The 23251-nt window shown below is 40.1% G+C and overlaps 1 protein-coding gene and 1 long non-coding RNA gene across 3 annotated transcripts in view; one reads left to right on the forward strand and one right to left on the reverse strand.

Annotated features, from left to right (window-relative positions):
* The window catches only part of LOC123832892, a 49931-nt gene that overhangs the window by 1868 nt on the left and 24812 nt on the right, over positions 1 to 23251 (forward strand). The gene's annotated exons all lie outside the window — the stretch shown is intronic.
* TCF24 (transcription factor 24) lies at positions 18199 to 22675 on the reverse strand. Of its 2 annotated transcripts, none has more exons than XM_045860732.1 (3): positions 22577 to 22675; positions 21610 to 22022; positions 18199 to 18402 (listed from the first exon to the last, which is right to left on the reverse strand). In XM_045860732.1, exons 2-3 carry the CDS (start codon positions 21997 to 21999, stop codon positions 18289 to 18291), a joined length of 504 nt encoding a protein of 167 aa, XP_045716688.1. In that variant the 5' UTR covers positions 22000 to 22022; positions 22577 to 22675; the 3' UTR covers positions 18199 to 18288. The 2 variants fall into 2 exon arrangements, with proteins under 2 accessions (XP_045716688.1, XP_045716687.1); XM_045860731.1 differs by having other exon boundaries at positions 21610 to 22025; positions 22577 to 22674.

Consider the following 23251-nt stretch of genomic DNA (forward strand, 5'->3'; position numbering starts at 1 on the left):
CAAATGGTCATTTCTATCCAAGAACCACTTTAAATCCCTCACTAGCTATGTCTTGGTGGACCATGACATGAATTTTGTCCAAATCGAGTAAGTCCCCTCAACATCAAAAGACTTATCCTAAACCAGGCCCTTAAAAACCTCATAAATATCCTGCCTTTGCCCTCTCCATTCCGAGACACTATTAAGACTGTCAAGGCAGTGCTATCCCTTACTTCTGCTATCCTTCCTTTCATTACAAGTATTTGTGATAAGCAATAAACTTGGTTTTGCTTTATCAACATATTATTTTGTTGGTCTTTTCAGGGAGTCAGCAGCCACAACAATTAAAGAAAAAGAGGAGGGGAGAGAAAGGAAGGAACAAAGGAAGGAAAAAGGTCTTCAAAAGCATAGGAAATAGGTAGACAGATTAGAAGAGTGTACATCCACAGTGTGTGTGTGTGTGTGTGTGTGTGTGTGTATGTGTTTTAAGCAACATAGATGTCCATAAATTGGTAAAATTAATTATAATACCCCCATACAATGGGATGGAAATCCTACTCTGGCCTGGTAAATATATGTAACCCCCTCTTCCAGACTGTTTTAGCCCATCTCTCTCTCCTCGAACTTCCTCTTTCCCTTTCTCCTCATTCTTAGCTGATAACTTATTATATGAGTCGAGATTCCGTAAGAGACAGAAATCACGTGGTAATTTAAACAGGAAAACTTTAATGTCAATAGTTATTCATTATAACAAGGGATTATCTATTAAGAGAAATAAAATTATAAAGAATGTCATATTGAAGTAGCAGATATAGGGAGCCGCCACTCCCTCCAGGCTGAGGCAGAGCTAGCAAGGAATGGATTTAGTAGTGGCCCCTGCAGACTTGGTGACTCACTGAATGATAAAGTAAGCTGCCACCTGGGTTGCTATGTGAGGCTGGGCACAGTGAACTGCTGGAGCCTGTTGGGAGGAGAAAACCCCAAGCAGAAAGAGAAGCCCCTTCCTCCTGCCATCTCCCTCCAGCACCTTCTACTGACAAACCTTAACACTGGGCCCTTGGCAAAGGAGAAATGTTTATACTGTTTAGCTCCCTCATCACAGAGCAGGTAATGAGGAGTAGATCTGGAGAAGAAAGACAGTGAACTGGTAACTGGCACGTGCTGTCCTCTCAGTTGAGAAAATGGCAGCTACCAGATGGGAACTCACCATCAAACCTGCACCCCTTTGGGTACTGGCACACACTTTCTCCTGTCCTCCTGTTGCTGGCCAGAGTATGTCTCCTCCTGTCAAAGACTCTTGGTGCTGACCTTATCTCCTGCTCCAACAGTGGTTCTTTCAAGTATCTTCTCTCTTTTGGCTCATCAATCTCTTATTAGCAATTTCAGCAGCACACAAACAGGTTCCAGTTTCTTCGTACTGTTTATTTGTTAAGTTTTGGCAGTCTAGTATCCATTCCTACTTCTTTCAATGAATGTATATATTGATGTTACTCAAATTTACAACTTACCTCCAAACTCCACACTCATAGTTTTTCTAGTTCACCATCTTCAATGCTGAAGGTAGGCTGAGGTAATAACCATAGACCTGATTTTTGACTTTTCATTTTCTTCTTTATTTTTGTCTGTCTTTTCTATTGAAGACTCTGTATTTCTTTTTCCTCTCTAATGGAAACTTACTTTAGACCATTTCTAGAGATTGCTTTTTCTATACAAAATTTAATGTTTACTCCTTTAGGCTTTGCTCTTATTAGTAAAGGGATTTTGGAATTTAGAATTCCCTTTCCCTTCAAGTTTATCACCTTTAAAGGGACTTAAGAAAGTCAATCTAGAAACTCAGTGTTGCCTGATAACCTTCATTAAAAATGTCAGAGAGGATCCAAGATGGAGGCATAGGTGGTCGCACTGTACCTCCTCGTGCAACCAAAACTAAGGACAACAAGAATTTACAAACAAAAAACAACCAGAACAGAGAGAAATGAACCGAACGGAAGTCTGAATACTATACATCCAGTCTGGTAAGAAGGGGTGGAATCGGAGGCCTACGGAGAGGGGTCAAAGGGTACCAGCAGGAAAAATCGGTGGCTAGCAGACGCACGCGCAGGGCACAGACTGCGCAGACCACAGACTGCAGCCGACGGACCGGTGGCAAACCCTGGGCGCAGGCAGACCCAGTGAGGCACGCAAGGCAGCTGGCTGTCTGCAGCCACACATTCATGCACAGGACTAAGAGAAAACCGGCAGCTCGGCACAGACTGTGCATCCCAGGGACCCAGCGCCGGGGAAACAAAGCCTGAAGGCACTGATTGAAAACACCCATGGAAGTTGAGGCTGGGAGATTCTCTCAGCCTCACAGGAGGCTCCTTGGAGAAACCCACCGAGTCCGAGAGAGTGCACAAGCCCACCCGCCCGGGAGCCAGCACCAGAGGGGACCAATTTGCTTGTGGGAAGCGGCAAGGGGGACGGGAGTCCTGCTGAGAGCGGAGCGGGCACCATTGTTCCCTCTCAGACCCTGCCCCACGTATAACGTCACAACCCAGTGACAGGTGCCCTGCCCTGGTGAACACCTAAGGCTCCACCCCTCATACGTAACAGGCGCAACCAGACCAAGGAAAAACATAAAATAAAATAAAAAAGATGGTTCAAACAGAGTTAAAAGCCCCAGAGCCAATTTTTTTAAGTGACCAAGAAATAGCCAACCTATCAGATGCACAGTTCAAAGCACTGGTGATCAGGATGCTCACAGAATTGGTGGACTTTGGTCATAAATTAGATGAAAAAAATGCAGATTACACTAAGTAAAATGAAGAAAAATGCACATGGAACCAATAGTGATGGAAAGAAAACTGGGTTTCAAATCAATGGAAGGGACCAGAAGGAGAAAAGGAACAACCAAACAGAAAAGAATGAAGAAACAAGAATTCAAAAAAAAGAGGCTTAGGGACCTCCAGGACACCTTTAAACGTTCCAATATCCAAATTATAGGGGTACCAGAAGGGGAAGAGGAAACACAACATGTGGAAAAGTTATTTGAACAAATAATAAAGGAGAACTTCCCCAATCTGGTGAGGGAAGTAGACTTCCAGGAAGTCCAGGAAGCTCAGAGAGTCCCAAAGAGGTTGGGCCCAAGGAGGAACATGCTAAGGCACCTCATAATTACATTACCCAACATAAAAATGAAGGAGAGAATTCTAGAAGCAGCAAGAGATAAGGGGACAGTTACTTACAAAGGAGTTCCCATCAGAATGTCAGCTGATTTCTCAAAAGAGACCTTGCAGGCAAGAAGGGGCTGGAAAGAAGTATTCCAAGTCATGAAAGGCAAGGGTCTACATCCAAGAATACTCTATCCAGCAAAGCTTTCATTTAGAATGGAAGGGGAAATAAAGTGCTTCTCAGATAAGGCCAAGTTAAAGGAGTTCATCATCACCAAGCCCTTATTATATGAAATGTTAAAGGGCCTTATCTAAGAAAAAAGAAGATAAAAAAATATGAACAGTAAAAAAAAGACATCAAACTCACAGTAACAAGCACACCTAAAACAAAAGCAAACTAAGCAAACAAAGAGAACAGGAGCAGAACCACAGAAATGGAGATCACATGGAGGGTTAGCAACAGGGAAGTGGGAGGAGAAGAGAGGGGGAAAAGATATAGAGAATAAGTAGCATAGACAATAGGTAGAAAATAGGGGGAGGGCAGGAATGGTGTGGGAAATGTAGAAGCGAAAGAACTTATGACACAGTGGACATGAACTAAAGGGGGGGGAATGTGGGTGGGGAGGGGGTGGGCAGGGCGGAAGGGAGTGAAGGGGGAGAATGGGACAACTGTAATAGCATAATCAATAAAATATATTTAAAAAATAAATAAAAATTAAAATGTCAGTAACTTCCCATTATACTTAAAATATGTTAATTTGCATGTATGGTTGACTTTTGACAAGGTAGCCAAGACCATTCAATGGGGAAAGGTTCAATCTTTTCAACAAGTAGTATTGGGAATACTGGATATCCACATGCAAAAGAATAAAGTTGGTCTCTTACCATACATTATATATAAAACTCAACTCAAAATAGATCAAAGACCTAAAACTATAAAACGCTTAGAAGAAAACATAGGGGAAGATCTTCATCACACTGGATATGGCAAGGTTTTACTGGCTACAACACCAAGAGCACAGGCACCCAAGAAAAAATAAGTAAATTGGGCTTCACCAAAATTAAAAACTTTTGAATATCAGAACATTGTCAAGAGAATGCATAGACAATCCATGGAATGGGAGAAAATATTTGAAAAGTATATATTTGATAAGGGATTAATATCCAGAATAGATGAAGAACTCCAACTTAACAGAATAGTTCAAAACTGGATAAAGGACATGAATAGACATTTCTCCAAAGAAGATCTACAAATGGCCAAAATGCACATGAAGAAGTGTTCAATAAAACTAGCTATTAAGGAAATGTAAATCAAAACTACAATGAGATGTCACTTCACACCCATTACAATAACTATTGTAAAGAATCCACAACAAAATAACAGATGTTGGCAAGGATATGGAGAAACAGAACCCTGCACTTATTGCTGATAAGAATGTAAAATGGTACTACCACTTTAGGAAACAGAATCATGGTTCCTCAAAAGGTTAAACACAGAATTACCCTATGATCCAGTGATTCCATTTCAGGGCACGTACCCCAGAGAATTGAAAGCAGAGACTCAAACAAACACTTGTGCATGAGTGTTCATAACAGCATTATTCACGATAGCAAAAATGTAGAAATAAGTCAAATGTCTACGGATGGATGAATGGATAAACAAAATGTAGTATATACATATGATGGACTGATAGACTTGAAAGGGAAGGAAAATTTGATATATGCTACATTATAGATGAACCTCGAAGACATCATTATGATAAGTGAAATAAGCCAGATGGAAACAGACAATGTTATATAATTCCACATAAAGGAGGCAAATTCGCAGAGGTAGAAAGTAGAAGAGTGGTTAGCAACGGCTGGGGTGAACAGTGGATGCAGAGTTATTATTTAATGGATACAGAGTCTCTGGGATGATGAAAAGTTCTGGAAATGGATAGTGGTGATAGTTCGTGAATGTATTGTGAATGTAGTTAATGCCACTGAACTATATTCTTAAGATGATAAATTTTGTTATGCACATTTTTACCACAATAAAAAGAAAATAAAAGATAATTTTGCCCTGGCTGGTATGGTTCAGTTGGTTGGGCATTGTCCTGAAAAGCAAAAGGTTGCCGGTTTGATTCCCTGTCAGGGCACGTGCCTAGGTTGTGGGTTTGATCCCTGGGTGTGTGTGTTGGAGGCAACCAATCAATGTTTTTTTTCTCACACCAATGTTTCTCTCCCTGCTTTTGCCCGCCCTTCCCCTCTCTGTAAAAGTAAATAAATAAAATCTTTTTTAAAAAAGATATTTTAAAAAGAAAAAAGATCCACACGTGCACATGGCTTACTTCATCTCTTGCTTCTCCTCTCTTACTGCACAGCAGCCATGTTGGCCTACTCTGAGTGTTTAGAACATGCCAAATAAATTTCACATTACAAGATCTTCATTCTTGCCTGGAATACTCTTATCCCAGATTTTCGAATGGCTGACTTCCTGCCGTTTTTGATCTCAGCTTTTGATCTATGCCAGTTTTTCAGTGAAGCCACATTTGCCCCGCCTGTCTAATGCAGGCCCACTACAAATCACATCCCTTTGTGTTTTCTGCATGAACTGTAGCTATCTTGTTTGTTTTTAAATATGTGTACTTTTGCAGCCCTCACTGGACTACACATTTTGTGAGAGGAAAGACCTTGTCTGTTTTGTTTACTTTTTTATTCCTAGTGCTTAATACAGTGCATAGGACTTAATAAATATCTGTTGAATGAGTGACTAAATGAATCATAGGTCTGTATGTGCTGATTTGGGATATTTTTCAAGATCTGTTGAAATTTAAAAGCTAGGTAAGAAGGTGTTTAGTTAAGTCTAATTTTTAGTAAAAGAAAAAGAACCTTTATCTATATGATTGTTTGTGCAAAGAATATTTTTGAGAGGTTGCAAAAGAAACTGTTTATAATCATGCCTCTAGGGAGTAAAACTTAGGGTTTCTGGGTGTCTTGCAGCCTTTCAAGGCTGGGCAGGTTCACTCGGGATTTGGGCAGATGGAAGAAAATTCATGGAGCCATGGGGATGCCTGACATGCCTTTATTCAAGGGTGGGGGCATCCACGCACCCAGCAAACGGCGTGTCACACCGCGAGTCACACCAGCAGGGAGTCCCAACTCCCGTATATAAAAAATGCACACAAAGCCAGCAGGGTGCCAAGATATTATATAATAAAGCATGATTCTGTACATGTGGGCCCATTCTCAAGGTTATGGGAATACTGCTTATCTGCTGGTTAGAGAGCCCGACTCCATTTCCCCTACACTGGGAAATATGAAGTTTTTATTTTTAATTGTGTACCATTCTCCCCTGTTTGGAGTTCTACTGTATATATACAATTTTATGAATAAGTTAAATTTTAAAAAAGAATTATTAAAGTAGTACATTTGCTCTTACAACTGCAAAGAATAGACTATTCCAAGATTTGCCCCTTCAGCTCTGACTGGCACTATGAAAAGTCTTTGGTATTCTCCAGCAAGGAGCTCGTCCCTCCGGGTTGCTGGTCTCAGGGTTGCTGGACTGGGTTAGTGCTACCAGTTGCAAACACAACTGAAACCACATCAAGCGAAGTTTCATGGTTTAAATCTGATATAGTAGTTTATCAAAAATAATATTTAAAAATAGCCATTCTTTGATAGTATAACCAGGATTACCTTAGAAAATTTCCTTTTTGTAGGTAGAAATACATCTGGAGTCAGAGTATATGGGACATTTTTTCTTATAAGCTGTCAGGATCTATACTCTGTACTTACACATGTAAATCTCATTAGTAAATTAATACATTTGGCCCTCAGTCCTTTTACATATTTAGTGAATGACTTGGGGAACCTCCTATTTCCTCTAGATGTTTGCAGCAGAAAATGAGGTTGGAACTGGAAGGAAGTTGGCTATAATAACCATATGCTTGTGCTTTCCCGTGCTCAAGAGTAAGCATGTCAAAACAGAGTTAATGCAAGAGAAATGTAAATGACCCTAGGCATAAATGCATAGCTTTTATGTATAAGATCCTTTTACCTCAGGCAAGGTTATTTTTAAACATAATATTGACATTAAGATAATCATAGCATTTATAGCTCTCGTCAAGGTTAGAGTTCCAAATCTGTGAAAAATGCATTAAATTGTCAGAAAATAGGGCATTGATCTGAATGAAAGTTGATTCTTAAACACTTGAAGTACATGAACTTTACTGAGATAATTTTGGTGAAAATTACCTAAATTACTTATGATTTCTGCCCGGATCTAAAATAATGAGTGGCTTTAATTGTCAATGTGAGACACTAGGGTTTTCCTTTTCTGTTTAAAACTTTAACTTGTATGTTAAGAGTAAGGCTTATAAAAAAAACAAACAAACTTAAATCCTATGACAAAATCTGAATGTAATGGAATGTTATTAAAATTATTCAAGCTGACCAATGGGACCTGAGGGGAAGTCTTTGAGGGGACTTCAGGGGCAGTTTTCTTCTTTGATGACAGTACACATATGGGAAGAAACAGCTCTTCTTTTCCTAGATATTACCGTCTGTGAAAGAACCCCTGGCATTGCTGAAGCCATCTTGTTAAATGAGGGGAGCTTGCCAGAGATGGCAAAGTAGAAAGGAGAATAAACCAAGCAACTTAGAGAGACTGAATGGTCAACAAACTAATCAGCCAGGGAACCACTCCAGCCTAGGCTTCTTGTTATATGAAATAACACACTTTCTTACTGTTTAAAAAATATTTAAGAATGATTACATAGAGAGTTAAGAATGTGGACATAATTGAATAATTCAAACTAAGGTTAAATTATGATATTATTCATACCTTAGCAATGATTTAATAAAAATCATAGCCTGAACTTAACACCCTGTTAAACTTCAACACAGTGTAGATTCTGAATGTTTATTCTACAATGTCTTCTCATACATATGTTTGAGTTTCTCTGTGTTCTGGTGGTATTTTAGTAAACAGTATCTAAAGAAATAACAAAACCTAAACCCTGGTTTGTGGCATTTACAGATTGCCGTGGAGTAAATACTCTATTATATGGGCAGATTTAAAGCTACTATTTTACAACTAACTCACAAAATACCTGAATAATTGAACAATTAATGGTTGACTTTCATAACACACCATCTTCCCTAGAAGCTGAATTGCTGGGTTGAAGGACTAAAAGATAAATACATCATTATACTTAATATAGTCAAAGTACTTTCCAAGTGATGGCACCACATCCTTGTCAAAACTTGCTTTTTTCAGAATTTAAACATTTTGCCTGTCTGATAAATATGAAGTGATATTTACTGCTATTTTAATCTGCATTTGCCATGAGATTGAAAATATAACTTTACATATGTTTTCTTTTCCTCTTAAAATTTTTTGCCCCAGCTGGTGTGGCTCAGCAGATTGAGTGCCAGCCTATGAACTAAAGGGTCACTGGTTCGATTCCCAGTCAGGGCACATGCCTGGATTGCAGGTCAGGTACCCAGTTGGGGGCATGAGAGAAGCAACTACACATTGATTTTTCTCGCTTTCTCTCTTTCTCCCTCTCTTCCCCTCTCCCGACCCTGTGAACTTTCTTTCAAAGCCCCATATTTTTCTCACTTATTTTTCCTTGTGCCTAGAATGTTCTTCTTGTCCCTCTCTGCCTTTTCAGGAAAGTCTTGATCTTTTAAAACTGTGGCAGATACTCTTGTTGCTGTCCCCATAACCACCCCCAGCCCTCTTCCCTGATAATGAAGTCCCGAATTTGTTTGTGTTATGGGCCTAGTCTTAGTGCTGAGCCAATGCCTTGCTTCCCCTCTTTCCTGTGGTAGATGCTGGGACTGGCTCACTCAGTAGCTATTCCAGTCTGTATTCTGTACTTCAGAAGTGGAAAAGCTAAGTTTTATATATTCCAGGACTCTCTTACAGATAGGATTCTGGAATTGGGTCCTGCCAATCAAATACATTGGTATAAAATTCTGAATTCTAAATTGAGTTTTGTCCGGAGAAAAGCAAGCCAGGAGGCATCCATTTCATTGACATATATATCGCAAAGACTGTGCTTCTGGAGTCAGCCACTGTCCAGGGAGCTTCCCTGCCAGGCAAAACCCAGACCAGGGCAGAAGTATCAGCTGCCTTGGCAGCCCAGTCTGTTTTTGGATTTTTTTCCCTATAAATTCAGCCCCAGTTTGTTTCATCCCAGTGATTCTGTAAGTTACTAATAACCTATAACAAGCCTCTTTCTTTTTAAACAGCTATCTTAGCCAAACCCAGACTGATATACCTTCCTTACACCTGGGGGTGACCCTGTGACCTCATTCTGACCAATGAGAAAAAAGATACCTTGGACTTTCATAATTTTATGAAGCCATCTTACCACTTGTGGATTTCTTTTACATGAGAAAATAAATTCCTGATTTATTTAAGCCACTGTGGTTGGATCTTTTTTATTATCAGCCAAATTCATTCCTAACTGATACAGTAAGCAGTGAACAATGTGTGCCATAGAATTAAAACAAAATTGTAGACCAACTGGTGGTTCACGATCAAAGACACTGAAGCATGAAAAAGGAGTGTGTGTGTGTGCGCGCGCGCGCATGCCACAACTTAAAGTATAAAGTAGGACGTGGAAGAGAGTAAGGGCAGTGATGTACGTAGGGGTTTCGTAGGCCAAGTTGAGGTTAGGCATCACCATTAGATGCTAGTGAACCCTTGAAGGAGTTTGAGAAGGTGTGTTACACCCTTAGATTTGCATTTTGGAGAGGTTACTTGGGTGCAGCCAGTACTGGAGGCAGGGAAAACGGTTAAATCTACAAATTGTGAGGTAAATGAAATGATGAATACCAGTAATAATTATTCAGATATACATTTGCGAATGTTAGTATATTTTTAGGGAAATTTTTAAATGTGGAATTGCTAAGTCAGTGTATACACTTAAAATATTGAGATACCGACAAATTGCATTTAAAATAGCTTCTATTGCAAAGTGCAACAGTCCTCATTTCCCCATCCTCATCAGTAATGGGTATTTTTAATTTTTATTCTTTTTCCCCACATTCCTGTTTTTAATATTATTTGAAGGGGGAAGGTACAAGGATAAAAATCAGATATTTATTTTCATCAAAAACATACATACTCAAACATTATGAGCCTAGTTGAAACAAGTTAACTCCAGTATGCCAGAAAATCAGCCATTATCACTTACCATCTGAGTCCAGTTAACCATCCTACCCCTATTTTATTGAAATATAAATATAATTGATATATTATGTTGTTTAAGGACTACAACATAATGATTTTGACATATCTATGTGTTAGGAAATGATCCCCACAATAAGTTCAGTTAACATCCATCATCTCACATAGTTACAATTTGTTTTCTTATGATGAGAACTTTTAAGATCTGCCATCATACCCGCTTTCAGTCTTATTACCTATAGTCGCTGTGTTGTATATTATATCCTTAACATATTTATCTTATAACTGAATAGTTTATATCATTCTGATGGGTGAAGTATCTTATTTTTTGCTGTTTAAATTTATATTTCTTCACAGTGAGTGAGTTTGGGTATCTTTTAATAAATATATTGGCTATTTTTTCATCTTTATTGTATTTTTTCTTATGCATTTTCTTTTTTTCCCCATCACCATTTTAGCCCCTTTATGGTATTGGTTGTTTGATTCTTTCTATAAATTGTTTATACCATGTGCAGAATTTTCTACTGAGTTGCTTTTCTTTTTCTTTTTAAATTGTAAAAGCTGATTTTATATAAAGGAAATTACTATTGTGACTATCCTATATGCTGTGACCTTTTTCACTGTTTTGTTTGTTTTCAGTTAGTCTATGGTTTTTTCTTTTCTTTTTCTTAATCCTTACCTCAGGGTTTTTTTAATTACAGAGAGAGGAAGGGAGAGAGAGAAAAACATAGATTGGCTGCCTCCCATCCCCAGACTAGGTATCAGACCTGTAAGCCTTCCGGTTATGGGCAACACTCCTACCGACTGTGCCACACTGGCCAGGGCTTCCTTTTGTTTTATGAACTTTCCTCGTTCTAGAATCCCTACCCTTAAAGAGAAAACATCTGTCAAATAGGCAGATCATTAAATATACAGCCTAGTAGAAGCTGAAACTCCATGAGGGCTTTTTTCCCCTTTCAGTGGGCTTCTTACCTGCTTTTCCCCTTCCATCCCTGATTAGCTTTAGGGAGAAGTTATGTGTCTAAGGAGGTGGGAGGTGGGATTGCAGGCTCCCATGCCTCCTTTCCTCTGAGTGTAGACCTGACTGACAGTGTGTCTGTTACTTCCATGTGGTGCTGCTGTCACTGCTGTGGCCCTGTGTCTTGCTTCTAACCTCCTGTTTTGAGAGGCCCCCTATTCTGCCATCTCCTGATTCCTGGTTTCCTGGCCTGGCCTGGCTTTCTGCCCCTGGCTGCCCATGCCAGCCGCCCTCAGGCTCTTCCCTAAGCCACTGCCTCTCACCCCGTGCCCCTTGTGTCCCCCACCCCCCACTCCTGTCCCCTGCATGGTCATGGCTCTGGGGGGGAATCCAGGGCTTCTCCAAGGGTCTGTATTCTCACAGGCTTTGCTTAGAGGACTGTGGCGAGGCCAGCCCTTGCCTCCATTTCCTGTCTACCCCATGCTTCCCCACTCTATCCAAGGCAGAGGACAGTGAAGTCTGCACTCTGGCCCTTCTCTCAGCCTGCACCTTGGCCTGACTCTCCCCAGTCTCTTTTATAACTTAGAGTAAATCTCGGTTTATAGACCTTCAATATAGGCTCTTATACATAGACAGAAACTCTTGGAATGTAGAATTCCATTTTCTCTCTTAATAAAGTTTGAACTTTAGGTCCATTATCTTGCTAGAGATTCTGAGTCAGTTTTATAACCTCAAAGGCATATAATGCCTTCATTCTAGAAGGAATCTGCCCTTAACCAGAGGCCCTACATTCAGTGAGTAAGGAGGGCTGCAATCTACCATATCAGTTTAATAATTAAGAATATAGGATCCCCTACTCTCCTTAGTGAATGACTAGGTGCCCTAAGGAGATTTACTCACATGGGTGTTCCCCAACTCATCCCCTATAAGGAAGTGGGATTTAAGTCTTTCTAGAATCTATTTCTTTTTTTTCCATCCCTTTTCCCTCCTTATTCCTTGTATCCTCAAGTTTGACTAAAGATGGATCTTGAGTAACAGCTATAACTTCCCATCCATTTTCACAGGAAGCTCTGCTTCCTTTCAACAAGGGAAGGGAGGGCACTAATGAAATGAGTGTATCCCTGGAATGCCATAAGCCTAGGCTGGGGCTTGCATGGTTGGGGTGTGGAGGGACCAGACCAGCAGATACCGTTTCTGTCTTGGGTCAAGCCATTCTCACCAGCACCGTCACTCCAGACATTGTCCAGCTCTGATCTTGGTGATCTGGCCAGAGAGGGATCAGAACCACCTGGGCCTAGTCCTTCCTGAGCCCCAGTGTGGTTGCTCTCTGGACCTCTCCGACCAGGTGTGACCCAGAATTAGCAGCTTTTTTTCTTGTTCTGCTCTTGTCCTGCTCTTGTCCTGAAGTCAGGTCCCCTTTTCAAGGCAGTCTCTTCTCTCTGTCTCAGCACATCACACTTCTAGCCTGACTGGACACTGGTGGAACTGGCCTCCTCTTTCTGAAAGGCAGATCTATCTGGGGATAGCTTTCCATTTTCCATCTTCTTCCTTCTCTTGATTGATCTGTTTCTGACATTGCACACCACTTTTTCACTTGGCTAAGCCTACCTTTCAGAAGGACTCTGATATAGATAGGGTCTGACAACAGCAAGAGGCACAGACAGGCTTCACACAGTAGAAACAATCTTCCAAAGGCCTTTTTTTAAATATACAACTAGATTTTTTAAAAAATTTGACCCACAAGACATAGCCATCTATGTAAAGTATTAAGATGTCTTATACTAGCACACATTTAAAACTTTAAGTGATTTCAGAACGTATCTGATAATAAGAATGTTAAAATCAATTCTTATCTGGACTCACATTGTTTTAAATGACCCCTACTTTCCAGTGACCATAACAATGGACTCAAGTAATTTAAGTTCTGCCCCAGAGGGCCCCATGAACATACTTCTTGGTCCTGAGAGGGCAGGAATGCATGAGTTTCTTCAGTAACACTCATATGCACAGGAAATGACTATTGACATAATCTATAAGCCTAATAGTTAAGATTATTCTTCAGTTTATAATTTAAAAGCTTCTGACAGCTAAATGCTATAGTATAATTTATAATTAAAGAGTTTGAGTGATTGGGGTATATTTCACTGAGCTGGTCTCTCTCATGAGTTGAAACTAAGACTTGTGTAAACATGGGAAGGGAAGCCTTCCCCAGGTTTTTGCAGTTAGGCAAGAATACTTAATGTCCCTCATTCCCAACTGTGGTGCAGTTATCATCCAGGCCACACTCAAAGTTTACAGGAAACAAATCTATAGGATTTAAAGGGCATTTTTTTTTTCAGTAAAACAGTCCCATGTAAGACCACTATCTACCAGTATGTAATAAAAGTACACATTAATTTCTTTGAGATATACAAGTTTATATTTCCTTAGTGCTCCTTTAAAAATTTGGAATCTTAGCTTTTGGATATTTTTTAAGTTATGGTAATAACAAAATCTAAAAAATTAAAAAGTGTGTACCATGAAGAAAGACAGTAGTAGTATACCAAGTCATTTGAAACTTTGAGGCTGGAAAACTGTAGATGTCATATCTTAGCAATGATTAAAAAAAAAAGAATATCTCCAAATTAAGACAGAATCTGTCAGTTCTGGAAGAGACCAAGTTCATAGATTTTCAAATAAAATACATGATTGTTATCATCTGCTAATAATTTATATGTATTAGTAAAGAACATTTAGATTAAGCCATCCTCTCAAAATAAGATATCTAATATGTAAATTTGGATCAAAGCAATCTGATTTATTGGGTTGGACAAAAAGTTTGTGGATTATTTTCCCCATAAGATGGCTGTAGTAGCACTTAGTTGTCTTTAACTTCATTTGAAACAATTTTGTTAGACTGTATTGTGACGGCTGTCATATCAGCATGCATTTAAAAACATCAAAATTGGTGAATTTTTGTGTAGCCATTTTAAAATTGAAGATGGAAGAAAATAAGCAACATTTTCAACACATTATACTTTATTATTTCAAGAAAGGTAAAAACACAACTAAAACACACATAAAATTTTTTTGCAGTGTATGGAGAAGGTGCTGTGACTCATTGAATGTGTCAAAAGTGGTTTGCAAAGTTTCGTGCTGGAAATTTCTCACTGGGCAGGTGTTCCATGGTCTCGTAGACCTGTTGAAGTTGATAGGGATCAAATGGAGACATTAAATTAGAACAAGCAATGTTATACCATGCAGGAGATAGATGACATACTCAAAATACCAAAATCAATAAAGTTATTGGTGAAAGTGAAATGTGTCTTTTATTTTATGGAAAAAACTAAACAGATTTTTTGGCCAACCCAATATAATTTCTTCTCCCTGTCAGATAAGAATATGAGTTTATATAATGCCAATAAGCAGCTTGTCTTATAATGATGCTAAATACAATTCATGTGTTGCTTTCTAAGGGAATCATGTTGGCCACTGTGGAGATGTCTTTATTGGCTTATTTCCTTAGAATGGCATTATGATTCACTGAGAATGAAAGAAAAGATTAAATAACATGCTGGAAAATATAGAATTACCTCTGCCTATTCCAGAGAGGGGGGGGAGGGAGGGAGAGAGAGTACTAACAACCTTACTGGAGCCTGAGTACTTTCTTTTTAATTGACAATAACTGGTTAGTTGCTTTCATGAATATAAAATGAGGCCTTGTGAGAGAAAGAGAAATTGAGTAATTTAACATAAAAAGCAATTTCAACTAAGGTAATTACTGTGCATTTCAGTAAGGTCAGTTAGCATTTTTCTTCCCACCGTTTCTTCTAAGTTTAAACAGTCTCCATGAATAGATAAGATCAATGTTAAGGATATCTGCTATCTACATACAGATTGAAGTTTTGGGGTCCTAAAAGCCTTATAAAAATGCAGAACCACTCTTTTTATTACCAAGTAGTGTGTGAACAGATATCCCTAACTTTATCCCAGACACCTACCTCCACTGTAGGATTTTTATTTTCCACTTCATTCCTTTTACTGATTTTATTTTTTTAAGAGGGGTATGTATATGCCCTGGCTGGGTGGCCAGTTGGTCGGAGCGTTGTCCCATGCACCAAAAGGTTGCAGGTTCCATCTCTGGTCAGAGCACATACCTAGGTTGTGTGTTTGATCTGGCACGTATGGGGGGCAACCAATCGATGTTTCTTTCTCACACTGATGTTTCTATTTTCCCTTCCTCTCTTTCTAAAAACCCATGAACATTTCCTTAGGTGAGGATTTTTTAAAAAGGAGGTATGTATATACTTTTAAGATAGCTTACTGATGTATAATTGGCATATAATAAACTTCACTGTATTTTTATAATCAGAAAAAGAAACACTACCTTAAAAGTCCGTTAGACCTTATGCCTCTAAAAAGGCATTTCCTTCTCTCCCTAAATTATCATTATAGAGGAATTTAAGTGAATGTCTTATCACTGAAAGAGCTGAGATAACTGACAGAGATTTAACTGAGGGTTCCCCTTGTAGATTATGGAATAATATTTTGATCCAAATATACCCCCTTCCCAGTCTAAATACACACTCCATTAAGGACGGTATGGTGAAGAAGCTAATGCTAAGTAGGTATCTACTAGAAAGATTTTAAAATGTTCCTTAGGTATTTGTTAATAGCTACAGAGACAGATACAAATTTAACAGACTAAATTAATTTTCAGATTAGCACTTTATTTTATTTTAGTGATATTCCTTATCCTGACCATGCACCATTAATTAAAACAGCATGCTCCCTTGAACTTTTGGGTGAAAACATGCAATTTCTCCTCTGAGATTTTCCAACCTACCAAAATCTGTTAACATATTTAGCAATTCACTAAAAAGTTATGAAAACCTATGACAGAAATATACTTCTTTGGCATTAAAACATTTATAACTAGACAAGAAGAAATAAAAAGACAAAGTAACTATTTCACAGGATGACTTAGAAAAGTCTGATAATTGAACAAAAGTCAGCTTTTTCCCAATTAAGTGCTTTAAAAACTGTCACCAAAGAGATCATTAGCAAGAAGACCATTTTTCTGAAATTCCTGCTATCAGATTTAGTGTTTACAGTTCATTTTCAGGTATCTTTAAAGAAGTTGTGATTTCATTCCTTAAGATAGAAGATTATTCTTAGCACTTCTTATGCCAGTAATTTATAATAGTAAATGGCTGAATCCATTTCTCATTTTACTTTTTAATCCCTTTCAACGTCATGAGTAAATATATTCACAAGTGTTTAAATATACAAATATTTTTGCTACATATTAGTACGTACAAAGCTTTGATTACATCTATTTTAAAGACATGCTTCTATCACATTACAAGCAAATATTCACATTAAAACAATAAAAATATCAAACTGTCAGATGTGAACCAAAACATACTCATTCATGTTCAGCTGAATCAACTGAATGATAGTTTTTGCCTTCAGATGGTCTTTTATTTCATTTCACTGCCAAAAGCTGGAAGAAAACTGAGATGAGAAGAAAATAAAGTGGTGGTTCCACTACAGTATTAATGCAACCAAGCCAATTAATATGCCTTTCTATTTGATAATCTTTAATCAAATTCAGCAACTTTAAAATAAGGTCACTGACAAATAAATGCATGTTACAGTTGGAAAGTGAAACAATAAGAGACTGAGGGAAAAAACAAGAAAGGGAAATAAAAAGAAATGTAAGTCAACAAAGACATGACAAAAGAGACTGAGTTTCATTTTGTTTTTTAGGTATTTCTATTGTACTCTGTTTTGAGATTCAGTATGTTCCTTGAACAACATCTCTGCTTCACAGCTCTAAGCCCCAAGAACCTGTAGAAAACTGAAGCCATTAGTGCAATCCTTTGGCACCTGACATAGAGTGTGGAGGGAGAGGCCCAGAGCAGAGGGCCTTCCCTGGTTCTAGGATCAGATCTGACCTGATGTATCTCAGGATGGTCCCTTGGTGTCCTTTGGCCCCCTTGAGGTATAGATTAGTGCCAGAATTCCCAAAACAGACAGGATTTCTCCCATTTCATAATGGCCAAGTAGGTAGACTGTGAACAACTCATGAGGGTAGGAGCCTGGCCAAAGCTGTGACTGAGAATCACCGGGGCTCACTCTCTTTAGGGTGGCTGCAGCCACACCTGCTAGTCCAGGACCTGAAAGAGAGTGGGTGCACATGGGGTGACCAGGGAGGCGGGTGACAAACCATGCTGCCCAGTGACACCTGTCTGCAGCTGTTCACACTGGGATGCAGGGGTTCCAGATGCCTTCCACAATTTGGAAACGTAATTAGACATAACCCTCTAGGATGGTGGGTAAGCCAGTCCTATGAGGCAAACCATTTCTAATACTCCAATCAAGCTTTCTAAGAGGAAAAAATAACTAGTTATAGAGGTTACTGCATCATCATATTACCTCAGCAGTCTTTTCACACATATTCAGCTGAAACTGAATAAATGATCTCACACCTTCCAACTGAAATGGCTCCTTAGACCAACTTTAAGCATAGACTGGTTTTTACAAAAATGGAATATTGGTGTATTACAAACACAGCTTTTATTTTTTTTAACTAGGAATACTATCAATAGATATCAGCTTTTTTTATTTGTAATAAACACACTACAGAAAGTGTGTGCGTTCTATGAGTTTTCTGCCCTGGCTGCTGTGGCTCAGTTGATTGAGCACCGACCTGCGAACCAAAGAACCAGAAAGTGTGTGCATTCTGCGGATATACAATTTTTTGCTTTTGTGTGTCTTTTTTTTTTCCAGTAGTTTCTCCTGTTGTATATAGTAGAGACTATCTCTCACACTGAATAGATAAGTTGTGTGTTTTATACAAGATCATTTCATTCCACATTTATGTAGACTGGACAAATACATCTGAAAACCTAACTGTGCATTCATATATAAACTTTCAGAAATGATGTTTGTTATGTCTGATGTAATAAATATAGAATTATTTCATATTATTTAAAAACAATAGACACGACTTTCAGCACCCATCAGGGGACAGCCTAAGGTTGTGAGTCTGCTGGAATGTTGCCAGGATTTGCTTTATCTCCAGAGACAGAATGCTTCAGAAACTGACCAGTAGCACCAATGTATAATCTTGATCGCATGGGCCATTTCTGAAAAAGAATATTTAAATAAGAATACAAAAGTTAGTATCTATGATATATACAAGATAATCTGTAATAATAATTCCAAATAACCTCAGTGCAAATGCAATCTTATGTAGCTAATAACAATTGTAATTTTGAAGTCTAAGGGACAATATGAAAAAATACTTATTAATGCTAACTATAAAAATAAAAATATAACTTGACTTTGATTATAACTATAAAATAATATGTGTGCATATGAGCAAGAAATAGAGAATGAATGTAGTTAAGTGGAGTAAAATATATCTACCCACAATGTTTTAATTTCCAATTAAATCCAAAACAAAAGCCTAAAACAAGATCCTTGGCTTTACAGATTTTTTTAAAAGTTATACATGGTAGGTGTTATGTGTCTATACTTGTCAAAGAACAACACTGAGAAGTGACTAATTCAATTATCTAAACATTTGATCTAGCTAAAAGCAATATCCGGGTAGTTACAAATATTAGAACATTCAGATTAAATGTCTGGATATATTGCCATGACACAGCTCTAATCTTTCAGTTATTACCATATTTGTATTCTGTGACTTTTTCTAAATTCATCTTTAAAATGAAGAACCTCTCAAACAATATAATTTATTGTCAAATAGGTATAGTAATGGAAAAGTATATTACATCACTAGCTTTTTCAGGATAGACCTTTCCTTTTTGGAGGGTGGTGTCATGTAATTAGTTTAGTTCTAAGGTCCTTGGAATACTAAGGGTTACAGTACCTTTAGTTAATCAGAAAGTACAAATTATCAGAATATTTTTATTTGCATTAGATTAATCAAAGATAGATTAATATTTAAGCATTTTTGGTAGTGCCTATAAAATAATGTGTTATAGATGGTTTCAATTTGTATATAAAATCTTTTTCCTATGAACCTGCACAGCACATGGTTATAGCTCTCTTATGGCACATACAACATTCTCCTTTGTGTATTTTTGTCTTTGTCTATCCTGTGTTCATTTAGGGCAGGGACTGAGTCTTACCCTTAACTGTATTTACTCTGCTAACACAGTGCTTTGCACATAATAGCCGCTTAGTAAATGATTTTAAAACAGTCTAGTCACTTGTTCAACCATCATCAATTTCATTAACAGGTACAGGAACAAGTATAAAGGACACATGGACAAAAACTGGGGGGAGGGGTGGAAATGGCAGGGAGGTGGAGAGGGATGGGTAGGTGGGCTGGGATGGGAGTAAAAGACAGAAAACTGTACTTGAACAAAAATTAAAATAAAATTAAAAAATAAAATGCTAATGAAAGAAAAAAAAGGAGGTAATCCTTGATTTCATTTCATTATCCCTGGGGTTGCCTTTTAAAATCAAAATAATCAATCCAGAGGACAAATGAGATTTAGTTTTTCTTCAAGAGTTATAGGACTACAAAAGCACTTGGTACATGAATCAAGGGCAAAAAAAAAGTATTACATTTATTGTTACCCCAAAATTACAGTTCTAACATTATTCAAAAAAGCAGTGTGAGAAACTAAGGTGAAAAACAATTTGATTTCTCATCTGAATTATATCTCTGACAAAGAGGCATTTAACAGATGCTTTTTGTAGTAGTCTACTTCAAATAATATTTGAATACCAAACTAATGCACACTGTAATACAAACCCCTTATTTAATAATGACTTTTCAGCTGAGATTGTTAAACAGGGGGAGAAAAAGTCAGTTGACAGTTGTGAGTATGCAAAACAATTTATTCTTGTATTGTTTATTAATTATCGTACTATTTTCCATATGAACAACTTTAACCCTCTTTTGCTCCAACCTGTATATAACACATGAATGGAATAGGAACTTCACTAATTATAAATAATGTTTTAGATTTAATATTTAAAATAGGGTAAGACTATAATCATGTTGATTATATTTGCAAAGTAAATTTTGTTAAACTTCACAGAATTTTAAGTTTAGTTAATATTGGACAGTGTACTTTTTACCACATTTCAATAATGATTATTCAATAATTTATTGAATACTGATATACTTAAGGCTAATTCACAATTTCATGTGTTTGTGGCCAAATGCTTCATAATGGTGGAACCAATTCTGAAATATGGTTTAGGAAATATGGGGAAGATGACATTCCTGAACAGAAAGCCAGATCAAAGTAGAATTTCAAAACAAGTCTAGGAGAAAGGACAATGCAGAGTCTAAGTAGTAACCAATGTACCTGTATGTAATGTAAAAAAATTATACAAAAACGGATTCTCTTGGCTAATTTTGTACCTTACAGGATTTGAATATAGTATTTAATCAGCTCACTCAACATATATATGAATTTATTGTAAAAATTACATAAACACATTATAGTTTTTCTACCACTCTCGGTGGCTGTCTAGTCCATGCTAATTAAACTTTATTAAAATGTGCTGAAATTTACTCCGTGGGAATGCAAAGTGATCTCATTTTGTTCTTACCAGTTTTACAAAAAAAATTCAATACTAGTTGCCTAGGATTACTTAAGGACAGATAATTCCATTGCCCCATATTTCATGAATATTTAATTCATGAAACTTTTCAAACAGCTGGTAAAGACGACAATGGAAATGTAATTGTGTAAATTAAAAACTTTTAAAAGCCCAAAGGCTTGCCATGGCAGGTGTGGCTAAATTGGTTGGAGAGCCCTCCAGTAAGCTGGAAATTGGAAGGGTGAGGGTTCAGTTTCTGGTCAGGGAACTCGCCTAAATTTCATCCCCGTTTGGAAGCCACATGAAAAGCAACCAATCCATGTTTGTCTCATATCGATGTTTTTCCTCCCTCCCTCCCTCTCTTCCTTCCCTTCTCTCTAAAATCAATAAGAAAACAAAACAAAACAAAACAAAAACCTCTGATACTAAAAATTACCAGGATGTGCAACCAAGCACCTTACCAGGCACCCCCGAGAAATCTCTTACCTGGCAACGGCCTCTTGTAGGCTGCATCCTCTAAGGAGCATAAGACATCCCTACCCAGCCACCCCAGGCTGAAACCCACTACCTGTGAACGGTTAAGGAGAGCCCTTTTGCAGTGGGGACCTCGCGGGCCAACTTCCCTATGCCGGTCTGTTCCCTGCCTCACCCCAAGGGAGGAGTGAAAGCTCGGTGTCGCGAGCAGATGCTCTGGTGCTGGCAGACCCCGCAATTCGAGGTGCCTGTTCCCCGCCCCAGTTCCGCAGTGCGCCCTGCCCACCTACCTTGACCGGGTGCAGGTAGCCGTCGCCGCGCAGGGCGCCCAGCCCAGGGTCCGCCGGCGCCTCGGCGTCGTCCTGCAGGCTGCGGGTAAGGTGCGCGATGTAGGTGGTAGCCAGCAGCAGCACGTCCAGCTTGGACAGTTTGGTGTCCGGAGGAACGGACGGCAGCGTGCGCTGCAGCTCCAGGAAGGCGTGCCGCAGAGTCTGAACTCGGCTGCGCTCCCTCGCTGCGTTCGCTGCAGCGGGCCGTCCGCCCCCCGAGCGCCCACCGCCTCCCGCTCCCGTCGGCCCTGACCCTGTCCGCCCGGGGCTCGATTCTCGAGTGGCGGCGGCAATGGTGGTGGGCTCGGCGCTGGCGATGAGGGGGCTGCCTGCGGGGCCGCAGCGGTCCATGGCGACGTCTCGCGCCGTGCGCCCTGCTAAGGACCGGAGGCGCAGTGAGGCTGGGGACCCGGTCGAGCGCGACCGGAGGAGGCGCAGCCCTTCGCTACTCCTGTGCGCCCGCTCGGCCGCCCAAAGTACTCAGCAAGTTCTTAGAATTTGCTTCGATTGGAACGCGTTTGCCTCCCCGCGTCTCGGGAGACTTTGGGGTCTGAGAGTTCCTGGGCTCTTTAGAAAGCCGAGGAGGGGGGCCGTGCGGGCTCCACGTTTCACCGACAAATTAAGCGAAAGCGCTTCCCTGCGGGGAATGGAAGCTCCTTTTCGGAAACTGTTGGCGCTTCTGGAATGTTACCCTGCCAGTCCCGCAGTAAAGGTGGTGCTGACCATTTTTGCGGAGCGTGGTACCCACGCCCGTCGCCCCTCGTACCATTTGCTACCGAGGCTCGGGACACGGGAGACAATGGCAGGAGCCCACGGTAACTTCCGTGGCAGGAGTGGAGGACCCCTGGCCTCACCTCGAACTAAGGAACCCGCTAGCCTCCGGGTCCGGGAGTGAGCCGCGCGGCAGGGGTCGGACCCGGGCCCTCACCTTTCCCCAGGCGACCGTGTGGGGCTTTGCTCAGTTGCGCAAGCAGGCGAGGAGCGTCGAGTTGGGTGTGCGTGGCCAGGGCCGCGCCGGTCACTCCATTCTCGCCCAACCGAAGTCGACGGCCGCTTCCAGCCCCGGGTGGGCGCGCCTTTTATGCGAGCGTCCCCGAGGCCTGGCGTGCGTGCGGGCCAAACTCGGTTTTCGGCCAGGACCTGTCGAGGTCCGCGCCCACCTGGGATGCTGCCCGGGGCGGCGGGGTGGGGTGGCCTTGTTAAGGCTGAGCTACCTCCTCAGCCGCCCGTGAGCATTAATCAAACCGTCCGGCGGGACGGGGCGGGGCCAGAGGGGGCGGGACCTCCTGCTGGCCCCACCCCCGCGCGACCGCTCTCTCCTTCGGCGGGACTCTCTGGAGCTCCAAGTTCCGCGCCTGCGGCGTGGGTGGCCAGAGGGGACGCGGCCGGAGTCTGGGCTGTCGGACTTCAGTGCGGCTTGAGAGTCCACAGGGTGATGAGCCCCGGCGCCTGTAAGACGAGCACAGAGCTGAGGCGGGAACTCTGTCGTTTTGTGGAGCGTGACCTTCAATTTTCTGTGCGGCAGTGTAGAGTGTGCTGCTTCGCTGCGTTAGGCTTTTGTTTGTCCACGAGGTAAATGCTTCTCGTTGTCCTAAGTACTTAA

The sequence above is a fragment of the Phyllostomus hastatus genome, unplaced genomic scaffold, assembly GCF_019186645.2.
Source record: "Phyllostomus hastatus isolate PE091 unplaced genomic scaffold, TTU_PhHast_1.1 phas_scaffold_21, whole genome shotgun sequence".
NCBI lineage: Eukaryota > Metazoa > Chordata > Mammalia > Chiroptera > Phyllostomidae > Phyllostomus > Phyllostomus hastatus.

Bases quoted from the DNA above. Each gene is read 5' to 3' on its own strand.
- TCF24 (XM_045860732.1), bottom strand. From the start codon at position 21,999: ATGGACCGCTGCGGCCCCGCAGGCAGCCCCCTCATCGCCAGCGCCGAG. The intron at 18,403-21,609 runs GTAGGTGGGCAG...ATTCTTTTTCAG, and splicing joins GCTACCTGCACCCGGTCAAG to AAATGGCCCATGCGATCAAG.